This window comes from Argopecten irradians, chromosome 2 (genome assembly GCF_041381155.1).
Source record: "Argopecten irradians isolate NY chromosome 2, Ai_NY, whole genome shotgun sequence".
Lineage (NCBI taxonomy): Eukaryota > Metazoa > Mollusca > Bivalvia > Pectinida > Pectinidae > Argopecten > Argopecten irradians.
The window spans coordinates 58392781-58417172 of record NC_091135.1 but is presented as its reverse complement, the minus strand read 5'-3'; the positions used below and the strand labels follow the sequence as shown (position 1 = coordinate 58417172).

The following is a 24392-nucleotide window of genomic DNA, read 5'->3' as shown; positions in this document are numbered from 1 at the left end:
ACGATGGTACTCCTCTTTTCTCTGGGAGGTATTCCATTTTTATCCCTTTCCTTCGGGGGGTTCCTGGACCCCTTTTTTATTCTCCCTACTGGGGCTTGTCTCCTAGATTTGCCGTTTGATTGGGCTGCCTGGCTTCGGACTCTCCACTACGGTAAGACGAATTCGCATACTAAAGTTATGGTAACGTATTACTGAAATGAAGTTGAGGTTTTTCAATGTAAAACCAATTTTCATGATGTAATACTTACCATAACTTTATGGAGTCCCACCCTTCTGTTTCCTCCCCTTTCCTCCTCAGCCTTTTTGCCCCTGTGGCTCCATAAAGGGTTTTTGAGGAAGGGAGACCACTCTATGTTACTCTCGTCGAGTACGAGATGAGGTACGGTAGGGAGACGGGATTCTCAAATCTTATGTTTGTTGGGGCTACAAAGATGGGTGTAGGTAGCGTATTTGCATACTAAAGTTATGGTAAGTATTACATCAGGAAAAATTGGTTTTACATTGGAAAACCTCAAATTGATAAGGATTCGTAGAAAATCGAAATCCACACAAAATCTACTTAGTTGGCAACGATTTAGACAGGCCAGAAATAAATGTATTGATGCCATAAGGAAAGCAAAAAGTGATTATATTCTTAAGCTAACTGGTAAAATAAAATGTATGTGTACGTCAACGCGTGAATGGTGGAAACTTATAAACACTTTCACACATTTTTCAATAAAGACCCACATATTCCAACGCTAATACATAATAACATAAATTAAGGGGATGATAAACAAAAAGCAAACATTTTCAACAATTATTTTATAAATCAGTCAACTCTAGACAACTTTAATGCCATTTTACCACTCCACGTAACAACTCCTGAATGTAAACTTGAAAATATTATTATTACAGCACAGGATGTTAAGGATGCAATACGTTTGTTAGAAATACAAGTCCATGTATCGTTAAGGAAGCAAAATCAGAGTCAATGATTTAGTTATTAATAATTTTTTTCATAAATCTATTTATTGTGGTATTTATCCTGCTTTTTGGAAATTAGCCAATATTACGCCAGTTTTAAAAAAAAGGTAATAAAAGTATTGTTTCAAACTATAGACCTTTATCTTCGATAAGTGTTGTTTGGAAATTAATGGAAAGGTGCATTTTTAAACAAATTTAATCTTTTAGGGGCACAGATTTTTTCACTAAAAGTCAGTCAGGTTTTACGCCTGGAGATTCTGCAACTAACCAATTATTACATATTAGTGTGATATAAGCAAAGAATTCGATCGAATTTGGCATAGGGGTTTAGTATTTAAATTGAAACAATCTGGTATCAGTAGGAAATTATTATCTTGGTGTGAAAACCATTTATCTGATAGACATCAAAAAGTTGTAATCAACGGTACTTTTTCTGAGACACATGCTATTAAGCCAGGTGTACCTCAAGATTCAATCTTACGTCCACTCTTCTTTCTTGTTTATATTAACGATATAGTGAAAAATAGCAATTGTAAAATGAAATTGTTTGCTGATGACACTGCCTTGTATATAACAATTGATAATCCTATATATGCTGTTGATACCATTTATGATGACCTTTTAAGGATACATGCATGGGCAAACAAATGGTTAGTACGTTTTAATCCAGAAAAAAAAACAGAATTATTATTAATAACAAGGAAAACAACACATAGACACTACGATCCCATAACTATGAATAATACTAATGTATCAAATGTAAAATCCCACATATTTAGGATTTGTATTAAATGAAGATGGTACATGGAAAAATCACATAGTTATATTTTTTTAAAGTTTCTCCAAGGATAGGTGTCTTAAGAAGTTTTAGGATATGCTCTAGATAGGAACTCGCTTCAAATAATCTATTTTTCATTTATAAGACCGATTCTAGAATATTCTGATTTTGTATGGGACAACCTACCAAATTACATATGCCAAAATTTAGAAAATATACAATTGGAGGCAGCAAGAATAGTAACATGTACTACTAAATTATCAAGTATAAGTATATTAAATAAAGATTAAGGCTGGGAAAATTAAATAAAGATTAAGGCTGGGAAAAATTATCTAACTACGGGAGTTGAAATTGTTTCCTAAAGAAAGACGAATTTTTATTACAGATTATGACGTCGATATAATTACTCGACAATATATTATTACATGTTTTGTGCAACATTTTATTGTTAAACATAATTTTATCCTGCTTAATATGTCTTGTTTTAAGTTAGAAACCCTGACATGCTAATAGAGAACATTTAAACAGCATTGTTTGACCCACACGATTGTTACGATGGTTGGTGGCTATCCTTTGTTCACTTTATACATCAATTCAATTCTTCAATTTCCTTGAACAGAAAAAAGTGCGTTAATATATACAGTGCAACAAAACTTATTACGATCACATAGACAAATAACACACAGACACAAATACATAGTACAAATACACCCAACATGGATACGCATCTAAGCTACTGTAAGTTTGTGTCGAGGATCAACCAAAGAGCTTTGAGCAACACTGGAATTATTTATATTAACATTAAAAATATTCACAATCCAGACCTGCGTAGAGTTTAGAGTATCATAGCATACCAATAACAGCTTGACAGACAATACATTTCTGTTATTCAAATATACTAAAAGTGGTCTCTAGTTGACTCAACTACATTTGTATATATCATTTTCGGCATTTAGAACTCCTGAAGCTTAGGGAAATACTTTCAAAACGATAATAAAAGAAATAAGAAAAAGGAAAATCAGACACTTATATTCAGAAGCTAAACGAGATCTGCATGGAATCAAACAGTTCAGATAAGATGATTTCTTACCGGGTAAGATAGTAAACTATCCAAGCTGTTTGTTTTACTAATAACAGAAACTTTTAGATTATGCAAATATTATAATGTAGTGAAATGTTACAGAAGCATAACTCCGCGTAGGGAGGATATTTAAGGAGGAGAATATCTTATGTTTTAAACATACATTTGTAGCCGATTGTTTGTGATTATGTGGTCTGTAAGCCATCAATTATATATCAAATGTAAAGTGACAGGGATAGACTCGGGACGGCAAGAGCATGGATATCCAAAATTAAACAAAGGAATAGCATGCTATGTTAAATAAATACCTTCACGACAATTCGATGTTTCGTACGATACAATCATAGTGTTATAAATATCAAGACCCCGGTAACCGCTAACTGGTATACGTGCATCGTAGATCTGTCAAAAAACACAGTCGAAGGAATGACAATCATAATTTGCCAGTTATAATTTAAAAGTGAATCTGATTTGTGCAAATTACTCATTTATTTAGTTCCACTATTTTCTAATTGTTTTATTCACATGTCTGATGTCTTTACAAGAAGAACCAGATTTCAAACTAAAATGCGCTTTCTTCCCAATACATCACACAAGTAAGACGTCATCTTAATACCAATGACTTCTTATATGGAATTTTACCTGATCATGTTAAGAGAAAAAGTGTCACTTATTATGGAAACAGTTAATAAATGTCTATTGAGTTTTGTTTTCCTTGAATGACAGCTCTAAAACTATGTTTACACATCAACAATTTCCAAGTATGTAATTTTTGTTATGTCGATTTTCTTTTCTTTTTTTCTGCGTTTTTTCCCGGAGATCACATTTATCGTTTTAATTTGATTTAATCATGTCAAGCATTCGTGTTGAAACTATAATAACTATAATAAGGGCTGATATTTTTTCGTTTATATTTCATAACAAATACATATGTAAGTTCATTTTGGTGTTACCACGAGCAGCTAGTTGACAGAATAGACAGCTGTTGGGTAACTATTACCCCCATCATTACCAAGAACTGTAACACGTGTTTTCTGTGAAACAATTACATGCAGATATGAAAATATAAGTTTCTGGTTAAATCTAAGTCAGCATACAGTTATAGATATAATATTTGTCAATAGCAAAAACGTTGGGCGCAGACAGACAGACAGATTCTTTATTTCCTCAATATTGAGATTACATGTCTTACATGAATGAAATGTTATTACATTAACTCGATTGAATCAAAGATAACATGGTAATTGGTGCATAAAATACATATTTTGTGATAAACAATGCAGGGTATGTACATAGTCAATTGGTCAGTTAAGCTGACATTTCAGATAAAGTGTCACTTTGTTAGAAGAAAATTTACTTCAGAGAGCATAAGCTCTACGTATCGGGCAACTCAAGGGCAAGATGTTATTTATTCTTTACAAATGAATTTGAATATAAGAGTTATCTCGATACTGTAAATATTGAAAAATATAGAAAAGCTCTAACGAAGATTAGAACATCATCACATAGATTGTACATAGAAACAGGTCGGTGGCACAAGCCTAATCCAATTCCAGTCGATTTGAGGTATTGTTTTAATTGTGCAAAAATTGAAGATGAATATCATTTTATCTTGGAATGTCCTATTTATGTAGATATTAGATCAAAACTGTTAAAAAAGAAATTTTGGTTGAGGCCTAATATGACTAAATTTATAGATCTCTTGACTTCACAAAATAGTAGCATTGTTAAAAATTTAGCTATCTTTGTTCACAAGGCTAATGAAGTTAGAAATTCATATTATTTGATAATTGATATATTTGTTATGTGCATCCTTTCGCTGTTTTCTTTTTTTTTTATTTATGTATATATATATAGTGTACATCCTTTTTCCAGAAAAGTCTGTTTACCATTGTCATGTCTGTATTTGTTTTGCACAAAGGCTTTTTAGCCTATTTGCTAAATGAAATAAAGAATATTTGACTCATGTGGCCTTGAATATGGGTCAAGGTCATTCCTAGTATCTGACTTTATAGCCCATCCCCTGGATATCTTGTATATGAAATATGAAGATCCTAGACCTTACAGAACTACAGGAGAAAAGTTTTCAAGTTTATTGTTAAAAACAGGACCTTTAACATTTGACCCTTACCGAAAACCGGAAGTTGCCATTTTTTGTAATAACATGTAGAGAGAAAAAATTTACGCTTAAGATTATCTGCAAAAAATATTCTTGGATGAAATCTGTGAAAAGAACTGTTAGTGAGTTATAAGCATTTTTAGAATTGTAAAATATGACGTCATAGAGGCCATTTTGTTTTTTTTATGAAGATGCAAATCATATCAAACGTTAGAGAACATTAGAGGGGTCTTTTCTATAGCAATTGCAGACTATATTAGTCATTCAGTTCGACAATATATAATGTTAAACAAAAGGATTGTTCAAAATGGCATACAACATTAACCGGAAGTGCTACCGAAAAATAAAAGACACAAAATTCATCAGAATGACATTCTGCATCGATATGAACAAAGAAATTTCGCAAAATCAAAAAAATAAAAATTCGTGAAATTTGACCCCATAGCGAAATTTTAGTTTGACCTTTGACCTATTTGCTGTGGATGAATAAAAGTTAGTCTTTTATACGATCTACATAAAACATCAAAAATATTTGCTGTATCTTAAACGGTTTTTGAGTTATGGTTGTTTTAAACTTTTTAGGTATGACGTCATGGCGGCCATCTTGGATTTTTGACCTACTTAAAAATGTTGCGGTCACCCCTTCAACTCATGCCATACAATATAACAATAAGGCCATTGGCATACCTCTTACCATTTTGAAGATCTTTTGGACACAAAAAAGTGTAGAAGAATAATTACTTACATAATATATACTAATAATAATAAAAATACTGTTAGAGGTATCTTCATAATTCCAACTGTTCCGAATTCAGAATGATTTTTTTAGTGTTCCAGCAAAATTAATGTATTTTATTTTTCTTACTTTTTGAGAAAATCAACTTTTTATGTCCCTGTTCCCCCGATGCAAAAATTCACTTGGAAGGTCTTTATCACTACAGTGTTGATTCCGGTTGAAAACAAGCGTTCTGACGTCCTTCGAATTTGCGAATTCAAACTCAACAAAAGTAGCGGAACAATATCAATAAACCAGATATTTTCAGCACTAATATCGAGATTAACCAGGCATAGAACTCGATACCAGGTAATAAGAATTTCCTGTACCAGTTGCGATATGAAAATATTGCGATATGAGTAAATAAATGATTAATTTCTTTATACTGATTACCATTTCTAATTTTGACGATTTGATCCCGAACATTCTAATGACGTAACTTTTTTGTCCTCTATGAGCCCGGGTGATTCGACTTTTCAAGCTGACGTTTGAAGGATTGAATAAGCATTCATTTGTGGTATTATGGTGGCAATTTCCACTCATATACAGCTTAACATAGTTTAAAATAATAGTGTTATTTTATCTTGAAACCTTTCATTATTTAAACGTCACTTTGACAAAAAGAAACAGTAGGCCTACGTAGGCTACAATGTAAATCTTACAGCGTTGGTGGATACAATGCTTCGTTTTAAGCATTGAAGTCACTACTTTTTAATTTCATCGGGGTATGAAAGAAATTTTGTTTGCAAACTGTGTGAATCCGCGTAGCGGATTCTCACAAAAGTTTGCAAACAAAATTTATTTCATAGCCCGATGAAATTAAAAAATTGTGACTTCAATGCTTATAATTAATTTCCCAGGCTAGTTATGAAATGAAATACGTTTACTCGTACGATTCCATTGATTTTTTCCAGGGGATTATTTTTTTCCAAAACAATACGCAACATCAATGTTTCTATTGTGACGTCACGATAACGTCGGGATTTCCGCGCCATTCTCGGATTTTTTTTTTCATCGTGGAATGAAAAAAAATGAATAGGCCAATCAGAAAGCCAGTAACAAAGAGAAAATTAATTATTTAAGCATTAAAGGGACATTCAGTCTAAGAGAACATTAAAATTTGTACATATATCGGAAAAAACCCAGTTCTTATGGAAATTAGATCAGTCGGTTTTACTGTGATATGCCTGAGAAGCCCATGGTTGTGACATGTGTGTAGATGTTCAAACTCGCTCGCTGTCCGCCATTACACATTGTGGTCAAACTTCTTGTATGCCGAACCCTGTCCCTTGCTCGTAGAGTAATGCAACTTTTGTCTAGAACTGCTCAAAGCGTTATGACAGTAGTTTGTTTACCTTATTAGATGAATTATCTTGCCTAAAAATCATTTATCACCTTGTCAGTGGTTATGTAGTTCATTTGTTTAACGTTCGTGACTTTGGCTCGGGTATGGGTACAGCGTCTGTATTGTACCTGCTTAATCGCATTGATCAACGATTTGATATTTCAACGATATTAATTAAAATACTTAACAATGTCGTGGAATTTGTCAATGTTTTATGTTATATGTTTCATAAGAAATGTAGAACAATACAATAATGCTATATTTTGCTTCTTAGTTATATAAAAGAATTAGCCTGAGTGAATTGTCCCTTTAAAGTTACTATTTTTTAATTTCATCGGGGTATGAAAGAAATTTTTTTTGCAAACTGTGTGAATCCGCGTAGCAGATTCTCACAAAAGTTTGCAAACAAAATTTATTTCATAACCCGATGAAATTAAAAAATAGTGACTTCAATGCTTATAATTAATTTTCCAGGCTACGTTATAAAATGAAATGCGTTTACACGTACGATTCCATTGAGATTTCCAAGGGATTTTTTTCCAAATCAATACGCAACGTCAATGTTTCTATTGTGACGTCACGATAACGTCGGGTTTCCGCGCCATTCTCGGATTTTTTTTCATCGTGGAATGAAAAAAATGAATAAGCCAATCAGAAAGCCAGAAACAAAGAGAAAATTAATTATTAGTAGATGAAATTCGTGAAATATTGCACAAAAGCATCATTTGTCGAACATGCTTCTGAAACATATAATTAATGATTTGAATAAATATGTTTGACATTGTGTGTAAAAAATCTATTTTGGTCTTTCGCCGTCGAAAACCGATGAAACCGCGGTACCACTGGGTTGCGAGCAGCGATCGTAAAATACCCAAAGAATAAATAGAAAGCAGTTATAATACATGTATATAGTAAGCTATTAGTCCACCTCTTTACGTATGTTCTAAGTATTTAGATATACTGTGCTCTCCTTACTCTCAAATCATGAATAGACAGTAGCATCATGGTATTTATTTATCTATATATAGTTTTGGATTAATACTGTATTTATCTCAAATTATTACACGAGAGGAAAGAAAATCAACCGATCATCACCAAAAATGACACGGCCACGTGTTTATATTTGTACGATAAAATACCCCATATGGTGCCCCATGTATGCATTTCACTATTTATATCCAGTATTTTTCGATTAATACGTATTATGTATTAAGCTTTATATAAACTATATGTAACCTTTGACAGGACACATTTATAATCTGTGGAATCTAATATGTATCATATACTAAACAATTATAGAACATTGTATTGCTCACCGTTTCCTCAAAACTGCCCTCTGTCTCGGCCATGCGCGTTTTGTTTACTATATCCGGGTATCGAACACATACGTATACACGAGGTATTTTTAACTATGCAAATCAACCCGTTCTATTTTAAGAATTCTTTACTAATTGATTATTGCGTAATTATCTTCATTGTAAAGAAACCAAATGAAGAACCTTTCATAAGGGATGTTAATGTATATTTTAGCAAAGTTTGGTGAAAGCATAATGGGACTTTAACATGGTGGGAACACAGCCGCTTGCGATGCTTGTTTACATTTTATTGTAATAAATAGTACGACAAACCGAGAACTATTGCGTTATTTTAATTTAAAAAAGTGTAAATAAAAATATTTTACAATAATGCACTAATTTAAACATATGGTATTCATATATTTTACTCTGTTTATACTCCATTTTCGACCGCTACGAGAAAACACGGTCGCCATTACGTATAACATTGACAGACATATTGCAAATATCAACTTGAAATTACAAATTAAATTCAAAGTCCCCCAAAATATTATTTTAAGTTATTACTGTTTTCGAAGTGTTACTTGATAAAACACCTTACAATGTATGATTAGTGCAAAATTAAACATTTGCTTTCGTAGATTACCCCAAGCCCACGGCAGCCATTACAGTACAGCCGAGAACCCGAATTTCGTCCATTTTCAGTGTCAAAAAAATACGTATTCTGGTTAATTTTTTTTTCATCAATTTTGGGAATTAGTTTATAACATACAAATGAGTCAGTTTGTAGGTTCATTTTATCACATTTTTAAACAAAACTAGAGTACTTATGATTCTCGAAGCCGTGCGCAATGTATCCTGGTCGGCATTTACAGTACTACGATCTGTAATTTATATCAATTTAAATGAAGTCTAACTAATATGTTTTCAAATTTTCTAAAAGTAATATCACTTCAATTTGAGACTTAACATAGCAGTCTATGGGATAAAAGCGGCTGAAAATGAAATATTAAAAATGAAATCTGCAGCATTAAAACTGAACGATTTCATCATTTTATTTTTCGAGATCGGCAGCCATACGTGTACGTGTAACACAGTAGTTTAATTACTATTCGTCATTTTGTTACGATACAAGAGCATTCCATTAAAACAACATGTACATATTAAATAACAAAATATATATCTTAAACAAGTCCTTATTGAGATAAAAGTGTTGGTAATTATTAATATGATTTATTTTCCAAACAATGCTGTGGCCTGCGGTGATCTACCAGCGACGAAGCCATGCACGAGCAGCCGTGGTCTAGCCAGATATGGTCCACCTTTCGTTATGTTACATAGTGTTGTGAGCAGCTTTTTCATGTACAACAGAAACATGACAATAAAATCAATTATCTATTCATAACTTTTTCACAACATGGATTTCTACGTGTGAACAAAAAAACGGGTTCGTGTGATGTGACGACCCGGCACCGCTTCGCAAGCTGGCTTAACACTAAATCTACAGAAATATATTTAGCAATAAACAATTGTAAATATCAAAATATAAATGTCTGTAGCCTCTTAAACAATAAGAAACCATTTTAAAATCAGAAATTGCAAGTATGAAAGTGTATACTTTTGCCACAGTATCGATTGTGTAGCAGGGCTGTACGTATCTGTTATTGTTTTCATTAGTCGACATACAGTGTTTGTACCTTTGAGGACCCGGATGTAAATTTTCTGTGACGTCACGCCATCTTTTCTGAAATTTCCTATTCCCGACTATACTGTGTATACGTAGTCATTGACCTATCACAGGTCACGAGCCGCTGCCAAACACTCTATCAAGGGGAATACTGTTATAGCCTATACCTGATATTCTCCTATCTTCTCAGCTTGAGTGTTGATATCAGACTGACATTCGATTGATTGATTGATTGATGGGGCTTAAGGTCATTGTTCCGGTTATAACCGAGCCTAGCACAATCGTCTGCGAGCGCGGGCTTTTATACCCTCGGATTTTGTCGATCCGGGTCTCACAAACGCTTTACTCGCTAGCGTAAACTTGACTAGCCAAGCGTGTAATATACCGAGACTATAAACAGGAAACCCGGACGCACACATGTTGTAAACAAATATATAGCGATGCCTGATCGGTATGTGTTAATTATTATTCATTACAGCTGTGAGTGCTTCGTCAAGGCTCGTCTGAAAACAATGTAAAATCACCAGGTCCGTCTTATATTAATAAACGAACAGCTAGGTCCAACCAGTCAACCCGTATATACGGTTTGGCTGGTTGGACCTAGTTGTTCGTTTATTAATTAAAGACGGACCTGGTGATTTTACATTGTTTTCAGACGAGCCTTGGCAAAGCCCTCACAGGCCTGTATCAAAAACTTACTTTAACCAACGGTCGAACCGGTTGTTCCGAATAAACGAAAACGGCCCTGGTGTCAGAGCCAGAGTCTCTCGGGCTAGTGTTAGGGGAAATCATACGATACCACCGTCTATCATCGGTACACCGGAAATAGCTATACTCGAAGCGACAGCACAAATCACCGATAATTTAATCAATGTTTTAGGTATATAAAACTAATATTGCTTGTCATTTCCTGGTTTAGGTGTTTCACAAACTATTCTAGATTCGTTAAAGGGATAAACTATGTAAATTGAATGAGTCACTATAAAATTATTAGACAATACGTATGGTGTACATGGCGTGTACTTTCGGCGAGATGTTGAAATTTGGAAATAGTTTCATTTTATTGCAAATATTCGGCCTGTCTGATCTTAATTGTATATTAGCAATATGTATAATTGCTATACTATTGTAATTAGGCCGATATAACAACATGATTTGTACTAAAATGCCGTTTTCAATACGTAATTTAGTCGTCTTGTGTACGGAGTATAGCCATTTCAAAATAACGTGTGTACGGAGTATAGCAGGGAAGGTGTACGGAGTATAGCAAGTTTAAAACATTTTAAAACGTATTCGTTTTTTGGAATTTGCTGTCTTTAAAAAATAATCATAGTTGGATTTACAATCACAAATGAAGCATTTATTTGTTGATTTAATTAAGGTTCTTTGTAATTTACCAGTATTGCAAAATATAGCGATATCATAACATAACTTAATTTTTCGGCGTATTGAGCTTCTTGAAATTCTCAAAACCCAGCATTTTGCTTATTTAAATGATTTTTCATACCCATCACAACAATTATAAAATGATTGTAAAAATTAATACCAATTGTGAAGAATATCAGTTTGACAACACTTGCTAAAAATGGAAACTATTAATGCTATGGTATTAGTAATAGTGACGCTATTGTAGCGGGATTGGACTGGGTCGATCATCGGTCACCAGGTAGCTAAGTCAGTAGAGCACTCGGCTAGTTTTCGGAGGGTCCCGGGTTCGAATCCCGGAATGGCTGCTACATTTTCTCCTCTCCTGTTACAAAATTGGCGCCCAACTAAATAATCCACGGTGGTGGTGTTTGGAAGGGTCTCGTATGTCTTGGAGGGCGACGACTTCGAGAAAGGAGGGAGGAGTGTAGCGGGATTGGACTGGGTCGATCATCGGTCACTAGGTAACTCAGTTGGTAGAGCACTCGGCTAGTGTTCGGAGGGTCCCGGGTTCGAATCTCGATCTGGCCGCTACATTTTCTCCTCTCCTGTTACACTATACAAACACATTGGACAGTCTTTCGAAACAATATAAAACATTTACAAAGTTTTTAACTTTAAATTATCCCCGAAACAGGGGATATTGCATGCAATTTGAATTTATCCGTCCATTTGGCTGTTACATTTTCTTAAATCCGTATTATAGTATTATCAGTATAATTCAGTTCATTTCAAAATATTTTATTGAGCATAAAAAGGATTTGATAACAGGCAGTAACAATATTGAATATATATATTAAGTATTCATGGCGCCCTCTATTTATCTTCCTTCCGGATGGGATTCATATCAACTGTATGTCCAATCTGGTAACAGTTTATTACTTCCATTTCCATTATGATCATTCAAATTCAAAACTTTACACGTATATCCTTTGAACATCAAGTTCAATAAACGGAACAGTCATATCATCAACGTCTGAATATAGTTTAACACAAAACGGTTTGAAACAAGCGAACAAATGAAAATTATGCGATGATATTTTTTAATACATGTTTTTTGTCAATACGATAATACTATTAGATTTCACAGACCCCACTACTTTAAAACTACTTTTTAAATTATTTGACCGTTATGTATAGACGTAAGAATACATTGCATACATTGTCAGTGACGCGAAGGAAATGTTACATATTTATACGCTTGGCCAGAATGGAGTTCATAGCCTGATATTGCCCATCTCGTTTAACATAGATCAAACGAGAAACTAAAAGTCGAATGGAAATTTAGTAGGATAATAAAATTTTGTTAACTTACACACCAATAAAAGAAAATGCACTGTCGGTTTTGAATGTCAGGTTTTGGACAAACCAGGTAAAATATCTTATTTTCATGCTTTCAAAAAACATATTAAAACATATTAATTTGGAAAAACTAGTCATATCAGACCATGGTATAATGTTTAAACTTTATATTTATTCACAAATACACTTAAAAATAGTTAGCCAAGGAAACCTAGCGTATAACTCGATGGTCCTTCTGCCGACAGCAAAGAGAATGAAGGATATTTGCTTGTTCGTCTTGTGTTAAAACGACAAACGTTCATGATAAAGTTAAAAGTAAAACAGGGGAAACGCAATACTATCGTCAAAACAACATGTACACCATCACATGACTGGTTCCTTCACACCTTCACTGAAAATTATAATTACACTGTACTATCATTATCAGACAATATATCCACTGTAACACATACATGTACTGGGGAATTACAAGATCGCTGAAGTAAATACGTTATACCAAATTCAATCGTTTCACTTCTGCATACCACAGTTCATACTAATTAAAAAAGATGTATTTAAATGATAATCTAGAACTCAAACACTGTTCATTTTCTATTATGGGTGAAGTATTAGCAGTTTTGGTTGCTTTTCTATATTTACTGACTGATTTTGTTGTTTTATCGGACACATGTGTAAACAGGATCGTCAATATGAAGCAAACAAACCGAAATAATCAATTGAACGAGGTAAATATAAATTAAATCATTGATACTATTACGCTATACTCCGTACACCATAATCAGAATTTTAGCTATTTTCCGTACACCTCGCGAGCTATACTCCGTACACTGGTGTCTCCTTATAAAACGAATATCTACAAATTATTCAAGAAACCCAGGTTATCACAACATTTTGTATTATGAATATATATGTATATCCCTTTATGTAAGAAAGGTGATTTGGGTTAAAACCATATAATCATTTCAAAAGAAACGAAAATGTGTGAGTAATCTAACTTTTTAGCAGGTACACACCATATATCTTCACAGATAATTCAATAAAGACGCATTAAAATTCCACAAGTTTTACATTAAATTTAATTCGAATGTTTTCTGAAATGACGTGACCAGGATACAGTCTGCATAATTGTGCTGTATAATTAAAACAATGACTGAATCATCCCCTCTCATGCTGTATTTTTGAGCTGTCGCTTCGAGAGTAGCTCTTTCCGGTGTACCAATGATAGACGGTGGATACGGATCACGAAGAATTAATCAGGTTAACTACTCCAACTTCCGGTCGGATCGAATGCGCCTTCGTAAACAACATGGTGGTTCACATGTACTGTGACATTGATTCACACGAGTTGAAGAAGGATTATATTAAGGTAATATTGCACAAGTTGATATTAATATCAAATATACGTGTTTGAAAATATTTTAGACTCATTTAAACATAGTCTTAGACATTAACACCAGTGACACATTAGTGTATACGTACTCACAAGAACTTGATAAACTGATAAATGCGATGTAAAACAGGTTGGGGACAATCCCGGATAGTCCTGCATTTGAGTAATAGTCCTGTATTTGAGGGATAATTTTGTTACGCAAATGCAGGATTCTATGAAATGAAAAGTGATAAAGTTGATTTAAACATTGTCATCAAAAAAGGGCATCATGATTTTTATATGGCATCATCACTAATACAACTTTCCACATTATTACTCAAATGGAAACAAATTTCATCATCTAAATGTTTGTAAAAGTCACAAACAAAATCACCTCTATTGCTTACTATGGTGCTAAAAATAGAACACAGGTAAAAGTCAATCAACCATGACATTTGCACTAAATTTCCCTGATGGCTATACACTGTAGTCTATGGAGAGCACCTAAATTGTCACTTTATTACAAAGTGAGATAATAGAATTCAATAGTTCATAAACAAATACATAAAGTTTTCAATTAGTTATATGGGTATCTGAAAATGATGACGCCCTTTTTTGATACAAATTTTTAAAACAACTTTATCCATTTTCATTTCACATAATCCTGCATTTGAGTAACAAATTTATCCCTCAAATACAGGACTATTACTCAAATGCAGGACTATCCTACATATACGGGATGGTCCCCAACCTGTAAAATGTCATTGTAACCAAATTGATACCAATACACACAGATTTCTCTTTTATATTTGTTACTAGGTGCGCTTCACTTTTTTCTGGTTTTTTTTTCAAAAAGAGCATACAAACTTTAGTTTGATGTTTTGTTTTTGTTATTACAGTGCTTGTTTTTACTGTTAGAACGATTAATATCATGTGTCGAAATTTCTAGTTTTGTCACATGATATGTACCCAAATTGATACCCAGCAAGATAAAAGTATAAAATTAAGAAAAATCAATATAGATTGGGTTTTTTTGTGGTTTTACTTTATAAAGGGGATGAAGTTGCGTTTATTATACTGAGTTACAGTTGGTAGTAGACTAAAGGTTACACATTGTGCACACGGTGTGAACTACGAGTGGACACGGAGTGCACGAGGTTTAGACTACAGGTAGACACGGAGTGCACGAGGTTTAGACTACAGGTAGACACGGAGTGCACGAGGTTTAGACTACAGGTAGACACGGAGTGCACAAGATTTAGACTACAGGTAGACACGGAGTGCACTACGTGTGAACACGGTGTCCACTACAGGTGGACATCGTGTCCAGGTAAAATGTCCACTACATCAAGACCACAGACAGACTAGATGATGTGCCACAGAGATATGAGAAAATATGTATTTATTCTGTAGTCTATATGGACTTTGACAGATAGAAATATTTATTGCGATCAGAAACATAATATTTATTGCAACATAAACTTGGCGTTAATTACTGGAAATCATTCGCACTGTAATGTTTATTTGAATAGATACATATAAAGTAAAATGTATCAATATATATTATCATACAATTTAATTTATAAATAAGGACGTTTATTAGAAGTTATAAAAGCAAATTAACTGCGTACGGTAAACCACGTACTGGTTATGTCTCATCAATGGATAGTTCAAGTCCGCATTTTCCCAGTAAAAACTATTTTTCTTAGCTAGTGATATGTAGGTTAAATATGAAATTCTTTTTCGAACGCGTAAAGTGATGAACCTTGCATGGAGTAAGATTTTCAGTGTTAGCAAATCGTCGCCCAAGAGATTATTTTGATTAAAAAGGATATATTGATGGGCATAATAAAAGCAAGGACATCATGATCAACATAAACAAATTAAATTCTTCATAAAATGTTTAACTATGTATGTATCGAATATAATTTTCTAAACGGCAAGGTGCGCGAAATAGTTTTAATCCTGTCAAATGTATAATACGTATACGTACATTTGCTACATAGAACCTGGCGCGTTGCAAAGCATTGGAAATATGTGAAATCGTCCATAGACGTTAAAAATCGGCATTCGAAATTACATTTTATTGTGTCAACCGATTGAGGAACCTGTAAGCACTGGCTTATAGAAAGCAAAAATTTAGTATCGGGCATGTGGCTGCTCGTGAGAATCAACACTGTTCAAAGGACCGATCGCAAAAATGTAGGTCACATGCCTGATAATAAATTAAACAGACAATCAAAATAAATCCAACTTCTACCCATTTAAACTGTAGATTCATAGTTGTTGATTAGATTCTGAATTTGTCACAATTATTTTAATTCTAGAAACTCTGATATGTCAGACTGACGGATATGATAATCTAAATTACCTAACATTGGTCAGAGTGGGGCCAGGGGCCTGGGGCCTTCTTTGGGCACCCTTCAATATGTTCAGTCAAGTGTATCTCAGACTAACAACACCTGTATACATGAAGTACCTTATCCCAACCCCAGGAGGTCCATTTATAGCATGCTGTACTTAGGTGGCAGCCTCTCTACATATACATTGTACTCATCACACAAATACGAACAGTTATACAACAATAGTAGTCAATAGGGATATGTATTTTAACTGGTAGTGCATTTTAATTTATTTGATAATGAAGCTTTATATATTAAAATAAAAAATAATCAAAATACCAAGTGTATAATTAACTAAAACATTTATTTCAAAATTATTGGAAAATCATATTTCATCCAATATCTTTTCATTAATTTAATTTTTTTTACACTGGCTTTTTACATATATCAGAAACCTGATTATCATGACTATGTATATAAAATACCATATTACAATGTTGAATAAGTACCTAATCTAAATTAATTTTGATTATAATATATACATGTATTATTGGTAAATTCAAGGTTGTGACAGACATGCTTGATTTACGCATTGTACAGCTCCCGTCAGCTCCACTTCACGGCTGATCCCAATCTAACCTCCCCCCCCCCCCCCCCCCACCTCCCCGGGAAATGGTGTACATGTTAACCCAGGCTCTACAACAAACATGAACATGTATCTAATAAGAATGGTACTTTTGTGTTTCAAACTCATAAACCTATATGATTTTTAAAAGGTAAAGTATATTTGTTTGTCTTAACAAACTTCCATTGAAACAATTCTAAAATCACATATTATATAAAGATACTGCCTCCATTCTCATAAAGCCGTGCAAACACAGAAGGCAACGATTCTGCCCTCTGGCCATCTATCGATGATCACCTTGAGGTACCTGTATAGCTGGATACTGTGGCTTACCTGTATGTTCGACAAGTTATAATTATCGGACCATGACGCAATATACGGTCAAGATAACTTGCGGGGTTGGGATCATAAACATATTGTGTTTACCGGTAATTAAGAATCAAAACAAGCTGAATTGGGTACTTGTAGGTAGACTATAGCTACGTCATAAAGTTTGAAGTGGATTTATTCTGCATGATCTTTTAAAGACGTTCAGTTTTTAATAAAGAATATGTAATTAAGCTATTTTTACGTACAATACTTTTAGAACTTAAAATAGCAAAGAAAAATATTATAAAAGTGTATATTTTATGAAAGACGATCTACAAGGGTGTCGCTAGAAAACCGATTGATAGGGACCAAATCTTTTTATTTAAAAGCTATGTATTACCCGGTATATACATGTATGATTGTATTATTAATGGCTTAAATCATAAAAGAAAAAGTTCTCAAAAGGCACAATAGGACTGGTTTTTGCCGTAGCTGCAAGATTGTAGCTCAAAAGACTTTTAGACAGAAAATGGTGTCGTCTTAGTAGGCCGGGTACGTATATTTTAGATAGTTTTTGCCGCAATTCAAAGTTGTTTTTGACTTGTATTTACTATTTCATGTAAATGATATATATATATATATATATATATATATATATATATATATATATATATATATTTAATGCAATTTACCCATAAAACATTGACTTTTGAAAACGTAATATAGACAATTTAAGATATGAAATGGAAACTACTGATATAAAATTAAATAGACATATACTTAATGAATACAAATTAATCTTTATTACATTTGCAGTGAAAAGGTTTTATTCATGTATACTAAAAATATCGTATTATATAGTTATATATACTGTACATTAAATTGTAGATGTCGCAATTTAAAAAAAAAGAAACAACTAAAAAATTATAATATGTATTTTTTCAAATTGGAGAACGTATTCTTCCCCGATCCCTAAATATAACACATCACCTTGTCTGTCTAGGTCTGAATGTACCTGGACACCATGTCCACCTGTAGTGGACACCGTGTTCACACGTAGTGCACTCCGTGTCTACCTGTAGTCTAAATCTTGTGCACTCCGTGTCTACCTGTAGTCTAAATCTTGTGCACTCCGTGTCTACCTGTAGTCTTAATCTTGTGCACTCCGTGTCTACCTGTAGTCTAAACGTAGTGCACTCCGTGTCTACCTGTAGTCTAAACCTCGTGCACTCCGTGTGCACAAGGGTGTAACCTTTAGTCTACTACCAACTGTATACTGAATACACATTTTTTACACATTTCACTGTAAAAAAAAAGTAACTGCACTTATTCAGTACTCCCGTTACACAATGTAATGATTTGTGTGATATTTCAATGATTTAAATTAAGTTTTCTGTGGCATTCACCTAAGTATTTATAGTTCAAATTTGGTGTATATGTCAAAAGATCACTATCAATTATTTTTAATGATTGTAAAAAATTTCAATGTAAAATAACTACAAACATATTTTATGAATCAATCAAGTTACAAGATACTTGAATCTAGTAACAGTTTTAGTAAAAATCAAGATGGAGAAATAACACTATACAACGAGCAATTTGCACGTGATTAAATGAAAAAAATATTGTGTGGCAACTATATTTTAATTATTTCTGTTAAGTGTTTATATCTTAAATTTCATTATTTAATAAAAATTTCTTTGAGGAGGCCTTACTCTTTGAAAAAACACGATTATAGTACAAATAGTAATTGTCGCACGGCTACATTTCTAGGTATAAACATGTTTCAGACAGATTTATCAATTTCAAAGTTATCTTTCAGAGAAAATAACAGAAATAGGTACATAAATCGAAGCGTAATTATCAATAAATGATGAATCTTTGGTATCACCACTAAGAAATGAGGTAAATTTTAACCAAAATATGTTTTAGGTATTTTTAGCTCACCTGGTCCGAAGGACCAAGGTGAGCTTATGCCATACCGTGGCGTCCGGCGTCCGGCGTCCGTCGTCCGTCGTCCGTCGTCCGTCCCGTCCGTCCGTCCGTCAACAATCGACTTCTTCTCCATAACCGCTGGTCGGATTTCAACAAAATTTGGCTGGTAGCATCCTTATGGGCTACTAACTGAAAATTGTACAAATGATGGGGCTGACCCCCCAGGGGCCTGAGGGGCGGGGCCAAAAGGGGTCAATTTGGCTATTTCCATATAAACGACTTCTTCTCTGAAACCAAGCATGGGATAGCACCCATAATGCAATGGTAGCATCCTTATAGGGTGGGGATTCAAAATTGTACAAATGATGGGGCTGACCCCCCGGGGGCCTGAGGGGCGGGGTCAAAAGGGGTCAATTTGGCTATTTCCATATAAACGACTTCTTCTCTGAAACCAAGCATGGGATAGCACCCATAATGCAATGGTAGCATCCTTATAGGGTGGGGATTCAAAATTGTACAAATGATCGGGCTGACCCCCCGGGGGCCTGAGGGGCGGGGTCAAAAGGGGTCAATTTGGCTATTTCCATATAAACGACTTCTTCTCTGAAACTAAGCATGAAATAGCACTCATAATGCAATGGTAGTATCGTTATAGGGTAGGGATTAAAAATTGTACAAATGATGTGGCTGACCCCCCAGGGGCCTGAGGGGTGGGGTCAAAAGGGGTCAATTTGGCTATTTCCATATAAACGACTTCTTCTCTGAAACCAAGCATGGGATAGCACCCATAATGCAATAGTAGCATCCTTATAGGGTGGGGATTCAAAATTGTACAAATGATGGGCTGACCCCCGGGGGCCTGAGGGGCGGGGTCAAATGGGGTCAATTTGGCTATTTCCATATAAACAACTTCTTCTCTGAAACTAAGCATGAGATAGCACCCATAATGCAATGGTAGCATCCTTATAGGATGGAGATTCAAAATTGTACAAATGATGGGGCTGACCCCCAGGGGGCCTGAGGGGCGGGGTCAAAAGGGGCCAATTTGGCTATTTCCATATAAACGACTTCTTCTCTGAAACTAAGCATGGTATAGCACCCATAATGCAATGGTAGCATATTTATAGGGTGGGGATTCAAAATTGTGCAAATGATGGGGCTGACCCCCAGGGGGCCTGAGGGGCGGGGTCGAAAGTGGCCAATTTGGCTATTTCCATATAAACGACTTCTTCTCTGAAACTAAGCACGGTATAGCACCCATAATACAATGGTAGTATCCTTATAGTGTGGGAATTCAAAATTGTGCACATGATAGGGCTGACCCCCCGGGGGCCTGAGGGGCGGGGTCAAAAGTGGTCAATTTCCATATAAATGACTTTTTGTCTGCAACTAAACATGGGATTACGCTCATAATGCAATGGTAACATCCTTATAGGGTTTGGATTCAAAATTTTGCAAATGATGGGGCTGACCCCCCGGGGGCCTGAAGGGTGGGGTCAAAAGGGGTCAATTTAGCTATTTCCATATAAACGACTTCTTCTCTGCAACTAAGAATGGAAGAGCACTTATAATGCAATGGTAGCATCCTTATAGGGTTGGGATTTGAAATTGTACAAATGATAGGGCTGACCCCCGGGGCCTTAGACGGCAATAGATGCGAGGTCAAAAGGTCAATTAGGCTACTATTTTCATATAAATTACTTTGTCTCTGAACCTATGTATTGGATAGCATATTTGTATGGTATCAATAGCATCATTGTATGGTTGTGATTCAAAATTAAACTTTGGGAGTCAATTTTGCTTATTTTTCTAATTGTCTGAGTCTTGTGATAATTACTAACAAAAAACCAGGTGAGCGATACAGGCCCTCTGGGCCTCTTGTTTTAATTAGGGTATCAATTTGGGTACAGTATCAATTTGGGTACAATGATGTTAGGCCTACATATAAAATACCCCTACACCATATTTATTTTATAAAACACCTGTAACTTGATGTTCTGTCAATAGTATATAGCATAAATATATATATATAATACCACTATAGACTTTATAAAAACATCCGTCAAGCTCCTGTGACATACTGTATGTACATAAACACAGACGCCTGTGATAAACACGATAAAGTATTATATAGTAAGTCACAGACCTGCATGCATCACACACATCAATTTTGTTTCTGAGATATACATGTGTATGTTCATACAGAATTAACAAATACAGGACTTAATTTCGTAACTTAAGAAAATTGTTTCTTTCAATTAAGTAAAGCAGTATTATATTCCAACGTTAGGGTTTAAATAGTTTAATATCCTATTGACAGCCAAGGTCAAGTAAAGACATTGCCAGGTTTGTTGGTGGAGGAAAGCCAGATTACCCAGACAAAAATCACTGAAGAGCCCAGGGATTAAACCCCCGTCTGTGCAATTTTCAATTGCATTTAATTTACCAATTTAGTGTCGTATATATACAATTTGTTCACAAAATAAATCTTTGATGATATTCATTTACACATGTACATGTAGAAGATCTTAGTTAGAATAATCTTACCATCCCCTTAATAATAAGTTCTGACCAACTGGAGTAAGCAATCAGAAATATATTTACCCGGTAAGAAAGAGACAAACGATAAAACACAGCTTATCGGAATTTTGATTCACACAAGATAATTTCCATAACCAGAATATCATTGAACCGTATAGGTTTGTTTCATGTTTTCTTATGACCCCGGTATATGGGTCTCAGCTACCCAATCACATGTTGTTGTGCTAGTTCCAATGATAAGGTCACATTGCATTGTTATACATTCCAGAGATCCTTACAACAATGATGAGCTGGCACAAGATATTACCTTTAATGCACCAAGTCATGTCTGGTGTTGCTCCACACACTACAAGGCATGCACAGGTAAACAATCTCTTGTACAGCTATGATGAGCTATCAGTGTCTACCTTTGTTTCATAAAATGTTGTTCTCATATTTTAACTAATTAATGAATATAATTCACTCTGGCAGCACAAAGGGAAGGTAAGATTTTTTTTTTTTTTGAGTATGGTATGAGAAAAATAAATTTTTATACAATATTATTTTATGATTATAAGTATTCAGTGTTTTTGGGTTTTTTACACATTGGGAAAAGGCACATATTTCATTTTAGGAAAAAAATGGTTGATTCAACTAGATTGAGGAAAAACCCACCATATATGTATAGTAATCATATTGGTAGTAAATAATAGGCTAAGGGTGACATACCATTAGACACTTTGATGAAAGGATCACTATTAAATCATCTTTCTCTGTTTAGGTCATAATATCAAGGCAAATATGCTGGGAGAAAAAATGCATCATGGCATTTAGCACCAAAGCAAGGAGTAACAACGACAAAAAAACAGAAGGGAATCCACAAAGAGGATATCAAAATGTCTCACAAAATATTCACCCAAGTGCACGAAAAAGGGAATTAGGTAAACCTATTGGACAAAAAGGTACTAAACAGACCCCTAACTACATCAAGTCTTCCTTTGATGTTACAGTGGAAAGTGAATTGGAAAGTCGACTGAAGAAGGACAAAATTCCAAGGGATTACTCAATGATTTATAATGATACCTTTCAGCGCAATTCCCTGATAAGGAATACATGTTCTAAGATAGGCCTATGTGCAGTGGAGGCGTTGCTTATAGATACTTTAATTAAAAAATATCAGAACATGACCAATGCTGGTGTTGATCCCTTCACTCTCTACCCACTCAATTACGATAATTTGTCGTTTTTAGGAACATCAGTCGCCGTTGCTCTGGCTCCTTTTGTATTGGGATTAATTCTAATTGATGACAAAAAACGGATCTTACGCATTTATAAGGAAAACAACAAACAGGAAAACAAATACATTGTTGTTAAAACACACTGGGTCTTCTGGACAAAACAAAAACATTTTACTGACAAAGACATTGAATATTGTCAAGACTGGGAAACATCAATATTAGGTTTGATTGCAGGTAATGTCCGTATCAAAGGAGCGCGTTATAGAGTATCCGCTGACTGTTTTAGAGAATATAGTGGTTACAATGAATTCCTAGGATTTGTGCCAACAGTTTCTGAAGAGTGAGTGGAGTTTATATGTGACATTGAGGACATCTTTGTATACATGTATAGCATTGGATATGAAATTCAATAAACTTCAAAACAAGTTATGGCAAAAGATTTGTTTCTGATTTTTTGTTGTAGTTCAATGAATTTGACCTTTGTTGACACAGTGAAACTTTAATTCTTGTATTAATGTAATCCAAACATTTGTTAGTTAACTCCATAATATATAATTAACTCCTTTGAATTAAACTTCTTGGTCTATTTTAATGGAAATCCAAAGCTATGTTTGGTACTATATCTAGATATAGGTTTTCTTTGTCGATCGAAGCTTTGGTTGCCATGGGCCGTTTCTATTTATTTGAAACAACTGGTTCGACTGTTTGTCATTATTTCAGGTATAAATCCTGACAGACCTGCAGTTTTTGATACAGGTCTTTGAGGGCTTTGTCCGAGCTTGTCTGACAAAAATACAAAATCGCCAGATCCGTCATTAATTCATAAACAGACAACTAGGTCCAACCAGACAGACCGTATAAACAAAAACGGCCCTAGTAACCATGGCACTCACCAGGTCACTATACATAGGTTTTGTAAAATGGTCAATAACTCGCCAGTTGTTGGATCAATTTTGTTCATACTTGGTCAATTATTGTAATGCATGAATGTGCATCATTATTCAATAATGGTTACCATGGAAACTTGAGGTAACTCCACTCTCACGCAGTATGATCTTTCACCCAGCTAGGTCAGGTTTATAGAAACACTCGTATGTAAAATGTATTCAGGCAATATATACCTAGTCTACTTTTATACATATAATCTTGATCAGTATAAAGATGAAACATTTTGACCAAAAGACCAAACTTGGTATAAGTCTTCATATAAACCTCACTGGCAATAAAACTATCGGTATTTGTTTGCTAATTAAATGTTAAAGTGAACAGTCGGGCAAGGAT

General features: G+C 34.4%; 1 protein-coding gene across 1 annotated transcript; it reads left to right on the top strand.

The window, feature by feature from the left end:
* Positions 1–3: 3 nt before the first annotated feature.
* On the top strand, positions 4–23548 carry LOC138316745 (uncharacterized). The gene is made up of 3 exons (XM_069258406.1): positions 4–151; positions 22163–22257; positions 22655–23548. Exons 1-3 carry the CDS (start codon positions 4–6, stop codon positions 23453–23455), a joined length of 1044 nt encoding a protein of 347 aa, XP_069114507.1. The 3' UTR covers positions 23456–23548.
* The last annotated feature ends 844 nt before the right edge of the window (positions 23549–24392 follow it).